This window comes from Megachile rotundata, chromosome 3 (genome assembly GCF_050947335.1).
Source record: "Megachile rotundata isolate GNS110a chromosome 3, iyMegRotu1, whole genome shotgun sequence".
NCBI lineage: Eukaryota > Metazoa > Arthropoda > Insecta > Hymenoptera > Megachilidae > Megachile > Megachile rotundata.
This window is the reverse complement of record NC_134985.1, coordinates 8,171,596-8,189,337: the sequence shown is the minus strand read 5'-3', so window position 1 is coordinate 8,189,337 and position 17,742 is coordinate 8,171,596. Positions and strand designations below refer to the sequence as shown.

Here is a 17,742-nt window from a genome sequence, read left to right as displayed (position 1 = left end):
ATACTTCAATAACATACTTCAATGATGTACTTCAATAATATACAACAATAATATACTTCAATATTAAACTTCAATGTTATACTTCAATGATATGCTTCAATTATATACTTCAATATTATACTTGAATAATACAGTTGAATAATATACTTGAATATTGTACTTGAATAATATACTTCAATAATATACTTCCATGATATGCTTCAATTATATACTTAAATAATATACTTCATTAATATACTTCAATAATATACTTCAATAATATACTTGAACTTTATATTTGAATAATATACTTCAATGGTATACTTCAATAATATACTTGAATAATATGCTTCAATAATATACTTGAACTTTATATTTGAATAATATACTTCAATGGTATACTTCAATAATATACTTGAATAATATGCTTCAATAATATACTGCAATAATATACTTCAATAATATACTTGAATTTTATATTTGAATAATATACTTCAATGGTGTACTTGAATAATATACTTGAATAATATAATTGAATATTATACTTGAATAATAGGCTTCAATAATATATTTCAACAATATACTTCAATAATATACTTGAATAATATGCTTCAATAATATACTGCAATAATATACTTGAACTTTATATTTGAATAATATACTTCAATGGTATACTTCAATAATATACTTGAATAATATGCTTCAATAATATACTGCAATAATATACTTCAATAATATACTTGAATTTTATATTTGAATAATATACTTCAATGGTATACTTCAATAATATACTTGAATAATATACTTGAATATTATACTTGAATAATATGCTTCAATAGTATAATTCAATAATATATTTGAATAATGTACTTCAATGGTATACTTCAATAATATACTTCAACTTGCAAATTCAAAGTACAGGACGAGTTTTTTTTTCTTCATAAAACCGTTGAAGGTTTGGTACAAGGTTCTTCAACGGCTTTTCTTGCGAAAGCGAAAGAACGAAGGAATGTTCACAAGATCAAGGTTTACTTATGCAAAGAGTGTTGAAATTCAGATACCCGAAGACATACACGAGTGTTTTACAAGAGTGACGAAAGAATTTGAGGTTTCGTGCTGGACATGGTTGAACCGTCCTTCGTGGTCATCTCACATACCTCAGGGTGGGATCATGCGGTATCTTGTACCGGTAAACGAAGATGGTACAAAAAGACGGTACTGGTTTCTTACGGTGTTCGATAAAAAACGCGAATATCTCTTGGGGATTAATATCTGGTGTTGGGTTATAACATAATCTTGTTCGGTTTATGACTGTGACTAACCTGAAGAATATAGAGATGTTTTAAGAACAAATAATTTTGGGTTTAGTCGGAATTGATAATTAACTTCTGGTAGAATTATAGAAAAGGAGTTAATGTGAAAGTTATTGTTTTGATTTATTATTATGAAATCAAGAACACATTGATTTCAAACGGAGAACCTTGAAGATCATTACAAACATACTTTATGAAATGATAAATTTCAAGCTTGTATGAAATAAAAATTAACTTCTGCATCCACAGAAAAATTGTAATATAATATTATGTTGTTTTGTCAAGAGTAGATTTCAGACGATTGCAAATGGAGAACCTTGAATACTATCACAAAGAAAAATAATTTTAAAAAATATTTCATGAAATAATAAATTTAAAATTTACTCAGAATGTGTAGTTTGAAAATAATTGATTTCTAAAAGAACCACAACAAAAATTATTTCTAAACTTGCCACTGTAATTTCTAATAATTTAAGAAACATCAATGTACTTTCTTTCTATGTTCCTTTCTAAGCTCTCTGTCACAAACGACACATCATACTGAATATCTTCATAGTACTTCATAGTACTATGAATATACATATTAACACTGTGTAGGCATTTCAAGAAGTTAAAATGTCTCATAAACGCACATGACATAACCGGAAGAAGAGGTCAATCGCACTCATAAATCATCCAGAAGCAAAATATTCCACGTCGCGACTATGAGAAACATCTCGTCCCTCAGACGATGATTTCATCGCATACGATCTGGTCTTTTTGCAAGTCTATGGTACGGTGTCCTCTTTTGAATTCTTGTACTTCCGTTACAGGCATTGTGTGCCAAGACTGTCTGTACATATTTCACGTATGTGTTCCTTTTTTCATTTTAAATGTCAACGATGACGATTAAAGCTGACTGCATACCATTCTGAGATTCAGTTGCGAGGATATAGACATTTGGGGATATAGGCGTTTACAGATGGAAGAATTTAGGGATGTGAATATTTGGAGATGTGGGTGTGTAGGGATATAATAAGGACTTATAGGCATTCAGAGATTTGAGACTTGATGAATTGAGAATTTGGAGATTTGGGAATTTGGAGATTTGGAAATTTAGAGATTTGGAACTTGGGAGATTTGGAACTTGGGGAATTTGGAACTTGGGAGATTTGGGAATTTAGAGATTTGGAACTTGGGAGATTTGGAACTTGGGAAATTTGAAACTTGGAAGATCTGGAACTTGGGCGATTTGGAACTTGGGAGATTTGGGAATTTAGAGATTTGGAACTTGGGAGATTTGGAACTTGGGAGATTTGGAATTTGGAGATTTGGAACTTGGAAGATTTAGAACTTGGAAGATCTGGAACTTGGGAGATTTGGAACTTGGGAGATTTGGAATTTGGAGATTTGGAACTTGGAAGATTTAGAACTTGGGAGATTTGGAACTTGGGAGATTTGGAACCTTGAAGATTTGGAACTTTGGAGATTTGGAACTTGGGAGATTTGGGAATTTAGAGATTTGGAACTTGGGAGATTTGGAACTTGGGAGATTTGGAATTTGGAGATTTGGAACTTGGAAGATCTAGAACTTGGAAGATCTGGAACTTGGGAGATTTGGAACTTGGGAGATTTGGAACTTGGGAGATTTGGAACTTGGGAGATTTGGAACTTGGGAGATTTGGAACTTGGGAGATTTGGAACTTGGGAGATTTGGAACTTGGGAGATTTGGAACTTGGGAGATTTGGAACTTGGGAGATTTGGAACTTGGGAGATTTGGAACTTTGGAGATTTGGAACTTGGGAGATTTGGGAATTTAGAGATTTGGAACTTGGGAGATTTGGAACTTGGGAGATTTGGAATTTGGAGATTTGGAACTTGGAAGATTTAGAACTTGGAAGATCTGGAACTTGGGAGATTTGGAACTTGGGAGATTTGGAACTTGGGAGATTTGGAACTTGGGAGATTTGGAACTTGGGAGATTTGGAACTTAGGAGACTTGGAACTTGGGAGATTTGGAACCTTGGAGATTTGGAACTTTGGAGATTTGGAACTTGGGAGATTTGGAATTTCGGAGATTTGGAACATGGGATATTTGGAATTTGAGAGATTTGGTACTTGGGAGATTTAGAATTTGGGAGATTTGGAACTTGGGAGATTTGGAATTTGAGAGATTAGGAACTTGGGAGATTTGGAACATGGAATATTTGGAATTTGAAAGATTTGGAACTTGGGAGATTTGGAACATGGGATATTTGGAATTTGAGAGATTTGGAACTTGGGATATTTGGAACTTTGAAGATTTGAAAATTTGAAGATTCCAAGTCCCCATAGTATCAAAATTCAATTACCCTGAAATTCAAACCACCTTAAAACAGCTGCACACGCAATAACTAATTTTCTCTAACCAAATTCTAATTCCTATGCGAGGAGTGTCACCGTCAATTTTCCCCGGGTACCACGTTTTCGCGAGGAATACAAAAGAGGCCGGCCGGCAGAAAGAAGGCGGGAAAAGAGAGAAGGAAGATCAGATGGAGGGGCAAGGAGAAGGGGAAGACGGTTAATCGGTGCCAGAGTACCGTTGTACCTGAATGGAGCAACGAGATGGCTTTCGGTTTCCCTGCAGCCTCCGTCGCAGCTGCAGCTCCACGTCTTTCCACGTACACAGCACGTGGTCCCACTCGTGTGTGCACGTGAAAGCGGTCGCGACACTTTTCATTTTTCTTGTTCCGTTCCTTTTTTGCGCGCCAACAACATTTCCGCGTGCGTTTCCGCCATGGTGACCACCGTTCCAGAGCCACGTGCACCTGCAACCGTGAACGTCCACTAAACAGCTGCTGCAGTTACCCGGGTAACGCGTCGATCGCCACGATGTAACCGATCGTTTCTACTCGATCAACCTCGTAAAAGTGCTCTCGGTTCGTTTGCCGTTCAACGCTTCAGGTTTGACGAGTCGATTCAAACTTGTTTAGTGAACCGACTGTGCGTAATTTTGTTTTTTTCTTTCGGGATTTTGCAAGTTGTGTTGGTGATAAGTTTAACGCGTTCACTTGTACAGGAAATTGTACAGGATGTACAGGAAATCAGCGCCACAAATGGTTTGTGATAATTCGTAGCTCAATATTTCAGGTTTGAGGATAGTTGTTCACTGAACCGACTATGCGCAATTTTGTTCTTTTTGGTGATTTTACTGGTGATTCGTGGGTTGGTGACAGGCTTACTCTGGTGATCGTTCACTCTACAGGAAATTAATCGACGTTTCATAAAAGGTTCATCATAATTCGTAGTTAAATATTTCAGGTTTGAGTCGATTTAGAATACTTGTTCACTGAACCGACTCTGCGCAATTTTGTTATTTTTGGTGACTTTATTGGTGGTTCGTGGGTTAGTGACAAGTTTGGTGATCATTCACTCTACTGGAAATCAATCGATGTTGCACAAAAGGTTTATCATAATTCGTAGTTAAATATTTCAGGTTCGAGTCGATTTAGAATACTTGTTCACTGAACCGACTATGCGCAATTTTGTTCTTTTCGGTGATTTTGTTAATTATTCCTGTGTTGGTGACAAGTTTACTCTGGTGATTCGTTCACTCCACTGGAAATCAATCGACGTTCCACAAAAAATTGATCATTATATCTCAAGTTAAATATTTCACATTTGACAATTTTTGTTCACTGAACCAACTATGCACAATTTTGTACCGTTTGCTAATTTTGTTAATTATTCCTCTATTAGTTGTTCCACATGCTGATAACTTTAATACCTATCACATGTACAGGAAATCGTTCCCCAAACAGTCTAAGACAGTCCCTAATTAAACACTTCCAGTTTGACGAGTCGTTTCAGACTCGTTTAACGAACTGATTGCAGAGAAAAAAATTTCAGTCTGCTCTCTGGTGATCTTGTTGGTGATTCGTACGGTGGTGACAGGTTTAACACGATCAGTTGAACAGGAAATCAATCGACGTTCCACAAATGGTTTGATAACGCTAGTAGTTGAGTGCTTCAGGTTTGACGAGTTGATTCAGGGGACTCGTTTACTGAACCGACTATGAGCGACGAATTTTATTATGTTCCTTAGTGATTTTGTTGGGGATTCGTGTGCTGGCGACAGGTTCAATTACTTCATCAGGAAATTGGATCAGGAAATTCGTTCTATAAATTATTTGAGAGCGTTCATAGTTGAATACTTCAAGTTTGACGAGTTGATTCAAGGGACCCATTTACTAAACCGACTATGCGCAACGAATTTTATGCCCGGTTCTAGTGATTTCATTAGTGACTCCTGTGCTGGTGACAAGTTTAATTACTTCATCAGGAAATTGGATCAGAAAATTCGTTATATAAATTATTTGAGAGCGTTCATAGCTGAATGCTTCGAGTTTGATGAGTTGATTCAGGGAACTCATTTATTGAAGCAACTATGTGCGCTGAATTTTATCCTCAGTTTTAGTGATTTCATTAGTGACTCGTGTGCTGCTGACAGGTTCAACATCAGGAAATTGGATCAAGGAATTGTCGTTCTATAAATTATTTGAGAGTGTTCACAGTTCAACGTTTCAGGTTTGCTTAGTCGGTTCAGGGACTCGTTTACTGAACCGACGCAACGAATTTAATTCAGTTTCTCAGTGATCTCATTAGTGATTCGTGAGTTGGTGACAAGTTTAACAGGATTATCTGCACAGTGAATAAATTGACGCTTCATAAATGGTTGGAGTACGTTTGCTGTCCAACTCTTCAGGTTTGACAAGGTTGACTCGTTTAATTATATTATAATTTTTGGTGATTCTTTTAGTAATTCGTGTATTGACGAAAGGTTTATCTTGAACAGGAAGAACTTAGAACTAATTAAAACAATTTGCAAATTTATTAATGATTCCAATAAATTGCAATGACTCGTTAGTTTTATTTGAGTGAACAATTCTGTTTTGCAGCTTAAACAATTTTACACGATGAATCTCATTTTACGATTCCATGAATGATCAATATGCAAATGGTAAACGTTAGGTATAGGTTTATTTTTAGAGTCAGTAAATATCAGATTAGCATATTTCTCTGATAAAATTGCTAAGAATTTTCGTTGAAGCTGTAGTCACTATTAAGTACATTTAGTAGAAATTATGAAATTCATTTTGAAATTTGCAGAACATGATTTTATCAATACACATAAATTTTTGACTAAATTTTATCAATTTTTATCAATTATTATCTTCGCTTAAAAGTCCATATAAACTTTATCAAATTTCAAACAATAAGCAGCGTAATTCCAACCAAGAGTTAGATATTTAATTTCTCAAACAGTTCCCGCTCGCTAATTGAACACTTCCTTCAACAGTTCAGGTCATTGAAGTATCAGTTGGTCAAGGTTCAGCAGGAAAGGTGTGATGTTTGTCTTCAGGAGCATTTAACTTTCACCGCGTTCTTCGAATGCAAATTACGAAACCCTATACAATTCATTCTTTCGGTCACTTCACAAAAATCAGTTACACAGACGAACCTATCATGGTATGCGAAACCACAAGGCTGTTTTTCACAGTCAACGAACCTGATCGCGTGTAACACAATTCCGTCGATCGTTCGTGACACCGATCGTTTACCTGGCTGTCTACTGTTACCTGCCAGGACGTTCCACTTTCTATGAATCGCCAGAATTCCCTGGAACCTATAATTTAAACCGTTAAACACCATAAAACAGTGCACGAGGGATTATTGGTTATAGCATTGGTTTTGTTATCATATATTTATTGTCTGATGTTTCTTTATTTTTTCAATTCTTCAATTCTTCAACTCTTCAATTCTTTAATTCTTCAATTTTTCAATTCTTCAACTCTTCAATTCTTCAACTCTTCAATTCTTCAACTCTTCAACTCTTCAACTCTTCAACTCATCAACTCTTCAACTCATCAATTCTTCAATTCTTCAATTCTTCAATTCTTCAATTCTTCAATTCTTCAATTCTTCAATTCTTCAATTCTTCAATTCTTCAATTCTTCAATTCTTCAATTCTTCAATTCTTCAATTCTTCAATTCTTCAATTCTTCAATTCTTCCATTCTTCAATTCTTCAATTTTTCAACTCTTCAACTCTTCAACTCTTCAACTCTTCAACTCTTCAACTCTTCAACTCATCAACTCTTCAACTCATCAATTCTTCAACTCTTCAATTCTTCAATTCTTCAATTCTTCAATTATTCAATTCTTCAATTCTTCAATTCTTCAATTCTTCAATTCTTCAATTCTTCAATTCTTCAACTCTTCAACTCTTCAACTCTTCAATTCTACAACTCTTCAATTCTTCAACTCTTCAATTCTTCAACTCTTCAATTCTTCAATTCTACAACTCTTCAATTCTTCAACTCTTCAATTCTTCAACTTTTCAACTCTTCAATTCTTCAATTCTAAATTTTTGGTCAGATTGCTGTTTTTGGATGGTGTTTGATAATCTAATGATCCTGTGACTTTAAATAATATGTTTGTTGGGCATTTGGAATTTTTGCATGAATATTTGGTTTAGGAAGAAATTAGTTGTAGGTGTAATAGTATATCTTATATTTATGAACTTTGCAATTTTTATACGAATTTGAATATTTGATCTAATAAGAAGAAATTAGTTGAAAAAGTAACAGTATGCAGCGTATCTTATTTCTTGCATAACTTTGCAATTTTAAAACGATTTCATCTACTTGATAGAAGAAGAAATTTCTGAAGTTGTAATCTCAAATCAAATACATAGTGTATCTCTTTGTTGCTCAATTCTAAAATTTTTAAACGACTTCAAATATTTGATCAACAAACTGAAACAGGTTGAAGATGTAACAATATATATATCTAATTTTTGTACAACTCTGCAATTTTCAGATGCCTTAAAATTTTTTCCCAAAGAAAAAATTAATTAAATATGCAGCCGCAAGATTTGTTCAGTGAAGTTGTTTTGCGAGAGACTATTGTGCATTCAAAGAGATGAAGTAGCGAAATATTCAATCATGCCCACGAAGAACCTGGAGGCGGTAGAAATTTTGGAAGCCCTCGAATCGAAGCTCGCATACGTTCCAGGAGGAAGAGATCCTGAGGGAAGGCCTTTGATCGTGGTCAATGTTCCTTCGGAACTGCAACCGAACACTAAACCATGGCTCGAAGCTCTTATCGCCTACTTCTTGTCGACTTTTAGGTAATTTTTTGATATCTTACAATTTTTATATAAGAGACTTTTATCGTGCAAAGGATAGTTATAAATTAGGTCTTTGTGATGTGATTCTTAATTTTCTGATTTATTGGATGGGTGACAGATTTCTTACTTTAAGAATTTTTTTTTATTAAAAAGTGTAATAGAATGATTTTATTAAGTGATTCTGGGTAAAAATAAGTGACAAAATGATTTTATCAAATTTTGTTTCATGGATGACATGATAAAATGATTTTTATAAAATTGGTTATGAATAAACAATGATCAAATTTTGTTTCATGGATGATATGATAAAATGATTTTTATAAAATTGTTTATGAATAAACAATGATCAAATTTCGTTTCATGGATGATATGACAAAATGATTTTTATAAAATTGTTTATGAATAAACAGTGATTAAAATTGATTATAAAATTGAAATATTCATTATGAAACATGCGATTATTATTAGTGAAGAAACCAAAAAAGCTGGTTTGGTTCTAATCGTCGACGCAAGAAGAGGTGCATGGCGTGTTGCAAGATCGTGCATTCGACTATCTATGGTACTTCTGGGACCATCTGCAGCTTCGGTCATCGTGGTGAGACCTGATGGTTTTTGGGACAAAAGGGTGGACAGTTGTACGAAATCCCACAAAGAAGGCGAGGTTAGTTCATAATTCTACATCTAACAATCAACATACTGCTGCCAACCCATTAGTTGGCGCTTGAGTCAGTTGACACAGGTGTTTATACACTGCAAGCGTTTTCATAAAAATACAACACTCACAATAGTAAAATTCTTGATATTAGATTGGATACAATATTTTTTAGATTAATAGTAAACACCCTAAAAAAGAAACATCTCACGTGTCTGAAAAGAAGACACATGAATCAATACGCTCTTCATTACTTGCAAGTGCCAACTTATGCGACAGGGCACAAAGAAATATTTTTTGGATTAATAGTAAAAACCTTTGAGCTCATCTCACGTGTCTGACAAGAAGACACTCGAATTAATACGCTTCTCGTTACTTCCACCTGCCAACTTATCAGACGTACAAGATACAAAGATCCAAATCCATCAAAAATGATCACAAACGTTTAATTTTGTTTTCAAACAATATACAAGAGACTTGATACAATATAATTTCTAATTTCCCTTCGACCAGTCAAACTCGTTTAATAATACTATTTAAAAACCCGTCAAGAATACCCGTTCTGAATGATATTAATGGAACTATCATACATAGCCGCCTAAATGGTCTTCTTCGAAAAAGCATGAAAACGACGAGTTAATCGCGAGTTTCTTGCAGCGTTCGTGACGCGAATTAATTCACCTCGTTGTTGTTTCAGCCGACGTATCTCATTCTGACGAGGCTTCACCTTCATGTTGATTTTGCTCAGCTGCCGTACGAGCTGGGTGGTAATAAACCTTACGATCATGCGGAATGGATCCAGAAACGTGTGGTAAATTATCTGTAATCAATGCGCGATGCAATCGTTTTAAGCTGAAGTCGATGACAAGGCAAATCATGAAGGCTTTAGGTTTATGAAGGTTCAGATAATCATTAAAGAGCCATACTTGATCTTAGTTAGCGATTACTTCACTTCTACTTTCAGATCTATAGGTTTGAAGATAAAATATTTAGTCGATGACAAGGCAAATCACGAAGGTTTAGATGAAGGTTTAGATAATTATTAGATAGTCATACTTGATCTTAGTTAGTTATTACTTCACTCCTACTTTCAGATCTTTAGGTTTGAAGATAAAATATTTAGGTAGTTTTTGTGAAATCATAAATTTAGATTTGCACTGCCATAGAAATCTTTGTTAACCTAGTGACTTCACTTCTGCTTTCAGATCTTTAGGTTTGAAAATAAAATATTTAGGTGGCTTTTGTGAAATAAATTTAGATTTGCACTGCCATAGAAATCTTTGTTAACCTGATTACTTCACTTCTACTTTCAGGTCTTTTAGGTTTAAAGATAAAATAGGTAGCCATTTTTGTGAGACCATTTTAGAATTGCACTGCCATAGAAATCTTAGTTAACCTGATTACTCCACTTCTGCTTTCAGATCTTTAGGTTTGAAAATAAAATATTTAGGTGGTTTTTGTGAAATCATAAATTTAGATTTGCACTGCCATAGAAATCTTTGTTAACCTAGTGACTTCACTTCTGCTTTCAGATTTTTAGGTTTAAAGATAAAATAGGTAGCTATTTTTGTGAGCCATTTTAAAATTGCATTGCCAAAGAAATTTATGTCACTAAGTCATGTCATTTGTCTTCTACTTTCGAAATCCATCATTTTCCACATAAAACCTAATATTTTAGATTTCTTTTGAACGCGTCTGCATGACTCGGTAATTTAGAATAAATGCATTTATAATGGCAGTAGTAGTAGTTATAGTAATAGTAGTTGTTACGGTAGTTGATGAATATAAATATATTGTTCGAGAATAACTATTAGGTTTCTTCAGTTTAATGTATTCTTGAAGAGTTGATTGAATATACAGGAAATATTATTAATGTATGCAATTGAATGCAGTTTTATTATGCACGCTTTCTTAGAAAGTTGTAATTACTTTTACTGTAATTTATGATCATTTGTAACGCAATTCGTTAACTAGCTGAATAAATGAATAGTGCGTGGGTAAAAATCAATGTGCGATTATGATTGTTCTATTTTTGTAGAAAATAGAAGATTACTGCAAAGAAGCGACTAATCTTGTATCCAGAATGACTGACTTGCACCAAAGATTAACAAGTCTAGATGGGTTTCGAATGTCCGAGTCAGATGACGATTTGGAATCGTATTGGGGGATCAGCACTGAATTGATATCCATCGCACGACATGTTCTACAATCAGGTATACTTCTGAGTTTCTTATAAACATTTCTTTAATTCACAAATACCTTGTTAACACTAAACCTACCGTCATATAATATGTACTTAATTTGAAATTAAAAATGAAGTTAAAAAGTAAATAAGCAAACGACGAAACATAAATTAGTACACACATCTATTTTTTATCTTGATGAAAATCAATGCTGATTTTAGGGAATGTACTCTAACAAAATGTGTACCTTATAATAAGAAACTTGTAGAGCAGTCATTTGACCGGTTTGGTAGTTTTAGTGTTAACTAATTAGGTTTCATATATTTGTATAAAACTGACGCCATAGGAGAAAACTATGAAGGTAGGAATATTTATTCAAACTTGTATAATATAATTCTTTCGTATCGTTCGTATTATTAACACAGTTTAAAGTAAATTTGTTAACAATTATTTGAAAGTATAAAAGCAATTATGTAAGAGTATGAAAACAATTATTTAAAAGTATTGAATACTACTAAATATAATTTTTATATTAATAATTATAAGTTTCATTATCCTTGTTACCGTTTCAGGTAGAAATCTAGTGAGTTCAATGAGCAGAGAAACCGCGAAGGACATTTTGGACACCATAAGGAGGATCCACGAGCTCATCGATTCCATTGAATTGAAACAGGTATATATTAACAGAATATTTATATTCGACAACAATTTCATCAGTGATGAGACATGTTGAATAAAAACACTTAAACATATTTATACTTATGTATATATGTTATCGTGAAAGACCGAAATTGGAGAATGTCGACTTTCACCGGTGAATGTCGACATATACCAAATACGTCGGTGAAAGACTAAATATTTTATTACATTCTTGTACATTCGGATCTTTACCGGTGTATGTCGACAATCACAGATATGCTCTGGTGGAGGTCCAAAAGAGAGGAGCCAACAAAGAAGCGACTGGCTCTCTCCCGCCAAATCCTGTGTTCTGCTGGAAGTCAGTCAGCTTTGTCAATCTTATGCAAGCTTTGATAATGCGAGCAACGTTTTCTTTATTTTTTTTCCAATACCGTAATTTATACTGAATGGATACTGCAGTAAATCGTGATCTTTTTCTTGAAAAATTAAATGCATTAATTGCGGGTAAACGAGAAGACAATTGTTTTTATTTTTCTCAAGAAAAGTACTCTAAAATACTTTCTGAAGTGGTTTCTGCTAAAACTAACTGCAACACACCTTTGGATTACAGACGATTAAAACGTTTTGACGTTTTAAAAATTAATGATGAAAGGAAATTAATTGTACCATTAAAATCAGGGGAAACGAATATACAGTATTATGTTACCAATGAAAAATTGTTCAGTATACTATATGAAACTGACGCCAGAATAGACCACGGAGGAAAAACACGTATGCTTAGAATGTACTATGTGTTTTAAATTCTTGGTCTCTCCTCTCAGAAAGAGAGGCGAAAAAGTTACGTCACCCTTGTGACGTTTTATAGCGACTGAATTACGGAGAAGAAAATATAAATCTCCGACATGTTCAACATTCACCATTAGTACATGGTGAATGTCGACATTTACCGGTGTAAGTCAGAAATAAGGGTATTTAGCAAATATTTCGGACATACACCAAGCGACTACGTGAATGTTGACATTCACCGGTGAATTTCGACATTCTCGAGATTTCGGTCTTTCACGGTAACATATACATTACATTATACTTACATATAATGTAACATTATATGTAACATATGTAAGATATGTTGTAAACGTAAAGAGATATAGTTAGCGTTTAAAGTTTGATATCAATGATAAATTTTGATATCATCGGTGATCATTATACAGGTGGATATCGAGAACTCATGGTCTGAAATGGAGAGGAATCTGGACACCGCCAGAGTGATCGGTGACCTTGAAAAGGGTGTGTCCCGGGTCACTGATTGGATCCTTGGACCTGCTGATGCAATGTTGAATTCCTGTTGCCAGGTTGGGTTCGATGTTTCATCCTCGGAGGAACTGCGGAGGCGACATGAAGAATTAGAACTGGAGTGCAGGGTAAAAATATCGCAAAAACGTATTCAAATGTGTTCATATTACTTATGTCTTCACATTACTTATAAATGTCTTCATAATATCTTATTATATTTCACATTATAGAATATCTTAATATATACATATTCATTAGCAAATTAATTGAAACAAACTAGTAGCAAATTAGCAGAAACCAATAAACTAGACTTAGAAGAGAAATAAAAATTTTAGAAGTTATAACTTCTAACAATAACTGAGATAGAGTTGTATGAAAAATATTAGCTAATGTTTTAAAATAATACAAATGGAAGAAGTATTTAAAAAATAGTGCACAACAAATTTAACTTGTAAAGAATAAAAATTTATTAATATTTTTTTATCTTCATTTCAGGAGACCTATGGACGATACGCAGAACTGTTACACAAAATAGATAGTCTTCCAAGCACTCGATTATCCGAAGACTTAAAGTCCCAACGAGACTTCATGGACTTTGTGTGCAGAAGTTTCGCAAATAGATTAGAAAGAAGACGAAACGTGTTAATCACTTCGCAAAGATTCTTCAGACTAGTTTCCGAGGTAGTTCTTCAAGAACATGGAACAACCTTCATACGTATGTACATATACTGGTTTTTTATTTTGTTTCTCTTTTTAGTACTTTGACAAAACGAGCGAAGTGTTCGACAAATTAGTGATGGGTAATAGGACTCATGATTTCTCTCAGGCTGCTGTGAATCTTATGAAGCTTGAACAGAGTCAGGCAATTCTTGGTAAATAATGTTTTTAATAACAAATTTAATAATTAGATTTTTTAAGTTAGTTCATTTTATAGTTTTGCAATTAATTATTGCATGGTTTTATAATTTACTAGAACTGGGTTTTACAATTTCATTATGATGGATTTTTAATAGTGAACACAGTTTATTTTTATTAAAAATACGCAAAATAAATTATTACAAGAAGACGCCGGGCATTGTAAAACGTGAAGTCACTAACGATTCTCCAAACACACAAACGCTGCACGGCAACCAAAAACAGAAAACGAAGGACCGCGAATTTCTTCATTTAAGAGTTTTAAAAGCGCGTAAATTCAAAACTCCAACACATTACAACAATTTAATAATTTAATTACTATAATTTAGTGTTACAATTTAATACTGCAATAAAGTTCTGTAGTTTAGTTACTGTAACATAGTTTCACAATTTAATTTTAGTAACTTAGGTAAAGTAACATAGTTTTACAATTTGATTACTATGTTATAATTTTCCAATTTAATTATTTTAACATAGTTCACAATTAAATTACCTCAACATAGTTTTACAGTTTTATTTACTTCAACATAGATCACAATTTAATTGCTAGAATTTATATTCACAATTTATCAACCACAATTTAATTTTACAATTTAACAACAACAATATACTTCTTCAATTTAATTTTACAATTTAACAACAACGATATACTTCTCCAATTTAATTATTATATCTTAATTTTACAATATAATATTTCACTATTGCTTGGACATTTTTATTGATTTTTTATTGCTTGTACATTTTTATTGATTTTTTATTGCTTGTACATTTTTATCAATTTTTAATTGCTTGTACATTTTTATTGATTGTTTATTGCTTGTACATTTTTATTGATTGTTTATTGCTTGTACATTTTTATTGATTTTTTATTGCTTGTACATTTTTATCAATTTTTTATTGCTTGTACATTTTTATTGATTGTTTATTGCTTGTATATTTTTATTGATTTTTCATTGCTTGTACATTTTTATTGAGTACAAAGTAGTGACCTAAAAAAGAACCATAAGTGGGTACTCTTTAAGTGACCCTCTTTCTCCATCCATGGCAATATAACGAGAGTCTACTGTATCTGACAGATATCCATTTATCTACACTCCTCACATTTCTACCAAAGAATCAAAGAAAATCTTTAAAAATAATGAAGAAGTACTCTCCACGGTGTATTTATTACAGAAACCTTGGAACGTGAGTTGGTGAAGGTAGGTGAAAAATTATCGGACATTCTCTCAATGCCGGTGAAGGATGCGCTCGGCAGAGATGTGCAAGTCGACTATGGTGAAGATATAGTGAACGTTAGAGATATTCTAGACGCAACAAATGCGAGGAAGAATATTTTTAACGACAGTGTCGAACTGCAGAAACTGTCTCTGAAACAGATTGCTTTGATATACACTTACGAGAGCGATGCTGAACAGGTGATAACACTATTGCACAATATTTATAATTTATTATTCTTGTTTATTTATTAGGACAATTTTAGGCGGTTAAATGGTTGAACGATTTGTACGAGGTTCTACTGAAAAATCATATGGAGGTTGGATGCAATGCGATTGAGATTCAGTCGCAGAAAGAGGAGCATCAATCTTTTCAGGAAACTGCCAAGGTATCATCAAATTTAATTTTTATTTAGGTACTGTTGTTTCCGATATTTTATAGCAATTTTTGGAAATAGCATTCTCTGATTTTAACAGGATATTAATTCCTAAAAAACTATTACAAAGTAATGAAAGTATTTTCCTTATACAGCGTGTTTCACTACTGTAGGTCCCTGAAATCGTAGCTGACGTGATTCTGAATAAATTTCTCTTTGCAAAAATGGGGTGTGAAGCTTCGTTTCTGAATTATTAAGCAAAAACACGAACCAATCAGAGCACGAGGATTATTACGCGTTGAACTACTACGCGTCGAATATCCACGCGTTGGATTACTACGCGTTGGATATCCACATGCTGGATTACTACGCGTTAGATTACCACGCATTAGGTTCCTACGCTTAGAATTACCACGCGTTGCACTATTACGCGTCGGATTACTACGCGTAGAATATGCACGCGCTAGATTACTACGCGTTGGATATCCACACGCTGTATTAGTACGTGTTGGATTACTACGCGTAGGATTACCACGCGTTGCATTACCACACGTTACAGTACTACGCGTCGAATATCTACGCGTTGGATTACTATGCGTTGGATATCCACATGCTGGATTACTACGCGTTAGATTACCACGCATTAGGTTCCTACGCTTAGAATTACCACGCGTTGCATTATTACGCGTCGGATTACTACGCGTAGAATATGCATGCGCTAGATTACTACGCGTTGGATATCCACACGCTGTATTAGTACGCGTTGGATTACTACGCGTAGGATTACCACGCGTTGCATTACCACAAGTTGCATTACTACGCGTCGAATATCTACGCGTTGAATTACTACGCATTGGATATCCATATGCTGGATTACTACGCGTTGCATTATTACGCGTTGGATTACTACGCGTAGAATATGCACGCGCTAGATTACTGCGCGTTGGATATCCACACGCTGTATTAGTACGCGTTGGATTACTACGCGTAGGATTACCACGCGTTGCATTACCACACGTTGCATTACTACACGTGGAATATCCACGCGTTGGATTACTACGCGTTGGATATCCACATGCTGGATTACTACGCGTTAGATTACCACGCATTAGGTTCCTACGCTTAGAATTACCACGCGTTGCATTATTACGCGTCGGATTACTACGCGTAGAATATGCACGCGCTAGATTACTACGCGTTGTATATCCACACGCTGTATTAGTACGCGTTGGATTACTACGCGTAGGATTACCACGCGTTGCATTACCACAAGTTGCATTACTACGCGTCGAATATCTACGCGTTGAATTACTACGCATTGGATATCCATATGCTGGATTACTACGCGTTGCATTATTACGCGTTGGATTACTACGCGTAGAATATGCACGCGCTAGATTACTGCGCGTTGGATATCCACACGCTGTATTAGTACGTGTTGGATTACTACGCGTAGGATTACCACGCGTTGCATTACCACACGTTACATTACTACGCGTCGAATATCTACGCGTTGGATACCCCATGCTGGATTACTACGCGTTTTATTACGACGTATTATATTCCTACGATTAGTATTACCACGCGTTGCATCATTACGCGTTGAATTACTACGTGTAGAATATGCATGCGCTAGATTACTACGCGTTGGATATCCACACGCTGTATTAGTACGCGTCGGATTACTACGCATTGGATTACTACGCATAGGATTACCACTCGTTGCATTACCACACGTAGCATTACTACGCGTTGGATTACAACGCGTTAGATAACTACGCGTTATCCGAAGCTGCCGTTCTCGCGTCCGCGCATGCGTAATCCTCGCGCTCTGATTGGTCCGTGTTTTTCTTTAATAATTCAAAAACGAAGCTTCAAACCCCATTTCTGCAAAGGGAAATCTTATTCATAATCACGTCAGCTACCATTTCAGGGACCTACAGTTGTGAGACACCTTGCAAATGCAATACCTTTTCTATTTTTATAATTAATAACAAAAGTAACTCGAAATAAATTTATGAAATAAA

At 34.4% G+C, this 17,742-nt stretch overlaps 1 protein-coding gene across 11 annotated transcripts in view; it reads left to right on the top strand.

Moving 5' to 3' along the window:
* The first annotated feature begins 3,908 nt into the window (after nucleotides 1–3,908).
* The window catches only part of LOC105662897 (uncharacterized), a 102,483-nt gene continuing 88,649 nt past the window's right edge, over nucleotides 3,909–17,742 (top strand). For 4 of the 11 annotated variants that reach the window (XM_076529456.1, XM_076529455.1, XM_076529457.1 and 1 more), the window contains exons 1-11: nucleotides 3,923–4,370; nucleotides 8,133–8,442; nucleotides 8,911–9,103; nucleotides 9,792–9,905; nucleotides 11,133–11,307; nucleotides 11,850–11,950; nucleotides 13,128–13,337; nucleotides 13,705–13,890; nucleotides 13,967–14,081; nucleotides 15,298–15,539; nucleotides 15,605–15,727. In XM_076529456.1, coding sequence (XP_076385571.1) covers nucleotides 8,258–8,442; nucleotides 8,911–9,103; nucleotides 9,792–9,905; nucleotides 11,133–11,307; nucleotides 11,850–11,950; nucleotides 13,128–13,337; nucleotides 13,705–13,890; nucleotides 13,967–14,081; nucleotides 15,298–15,539; nucleotides 15,605–15,727 — 1,644 coding nt within the window. In that variant the 5' untranslated portion in view covers nucleotides 3,923–4,370; nucleotides 8,133–8,257. Of the gene's footprint in view, nucleotides 4,371–8,132; nucleotides 8,443–8,910; nucleotides 9,104–9,791; nucleotides 9,906–11,132; nucleotides 11,308–11,849; nucleotides 11,951–13,127; nucleotides 13,338–13,704; nucleotides 13,891–13,966; nucleotides 14,082–15,297; nucleotides 15,540–15,604; nucleotides 15,728–17,742 lie in introns of all 11 variants that reach the window. The other 7 variants (XR_013037485.1, XR_013037484.1, XM_076529460.1 and 4 more) reach the window with 5 other exon arrangements.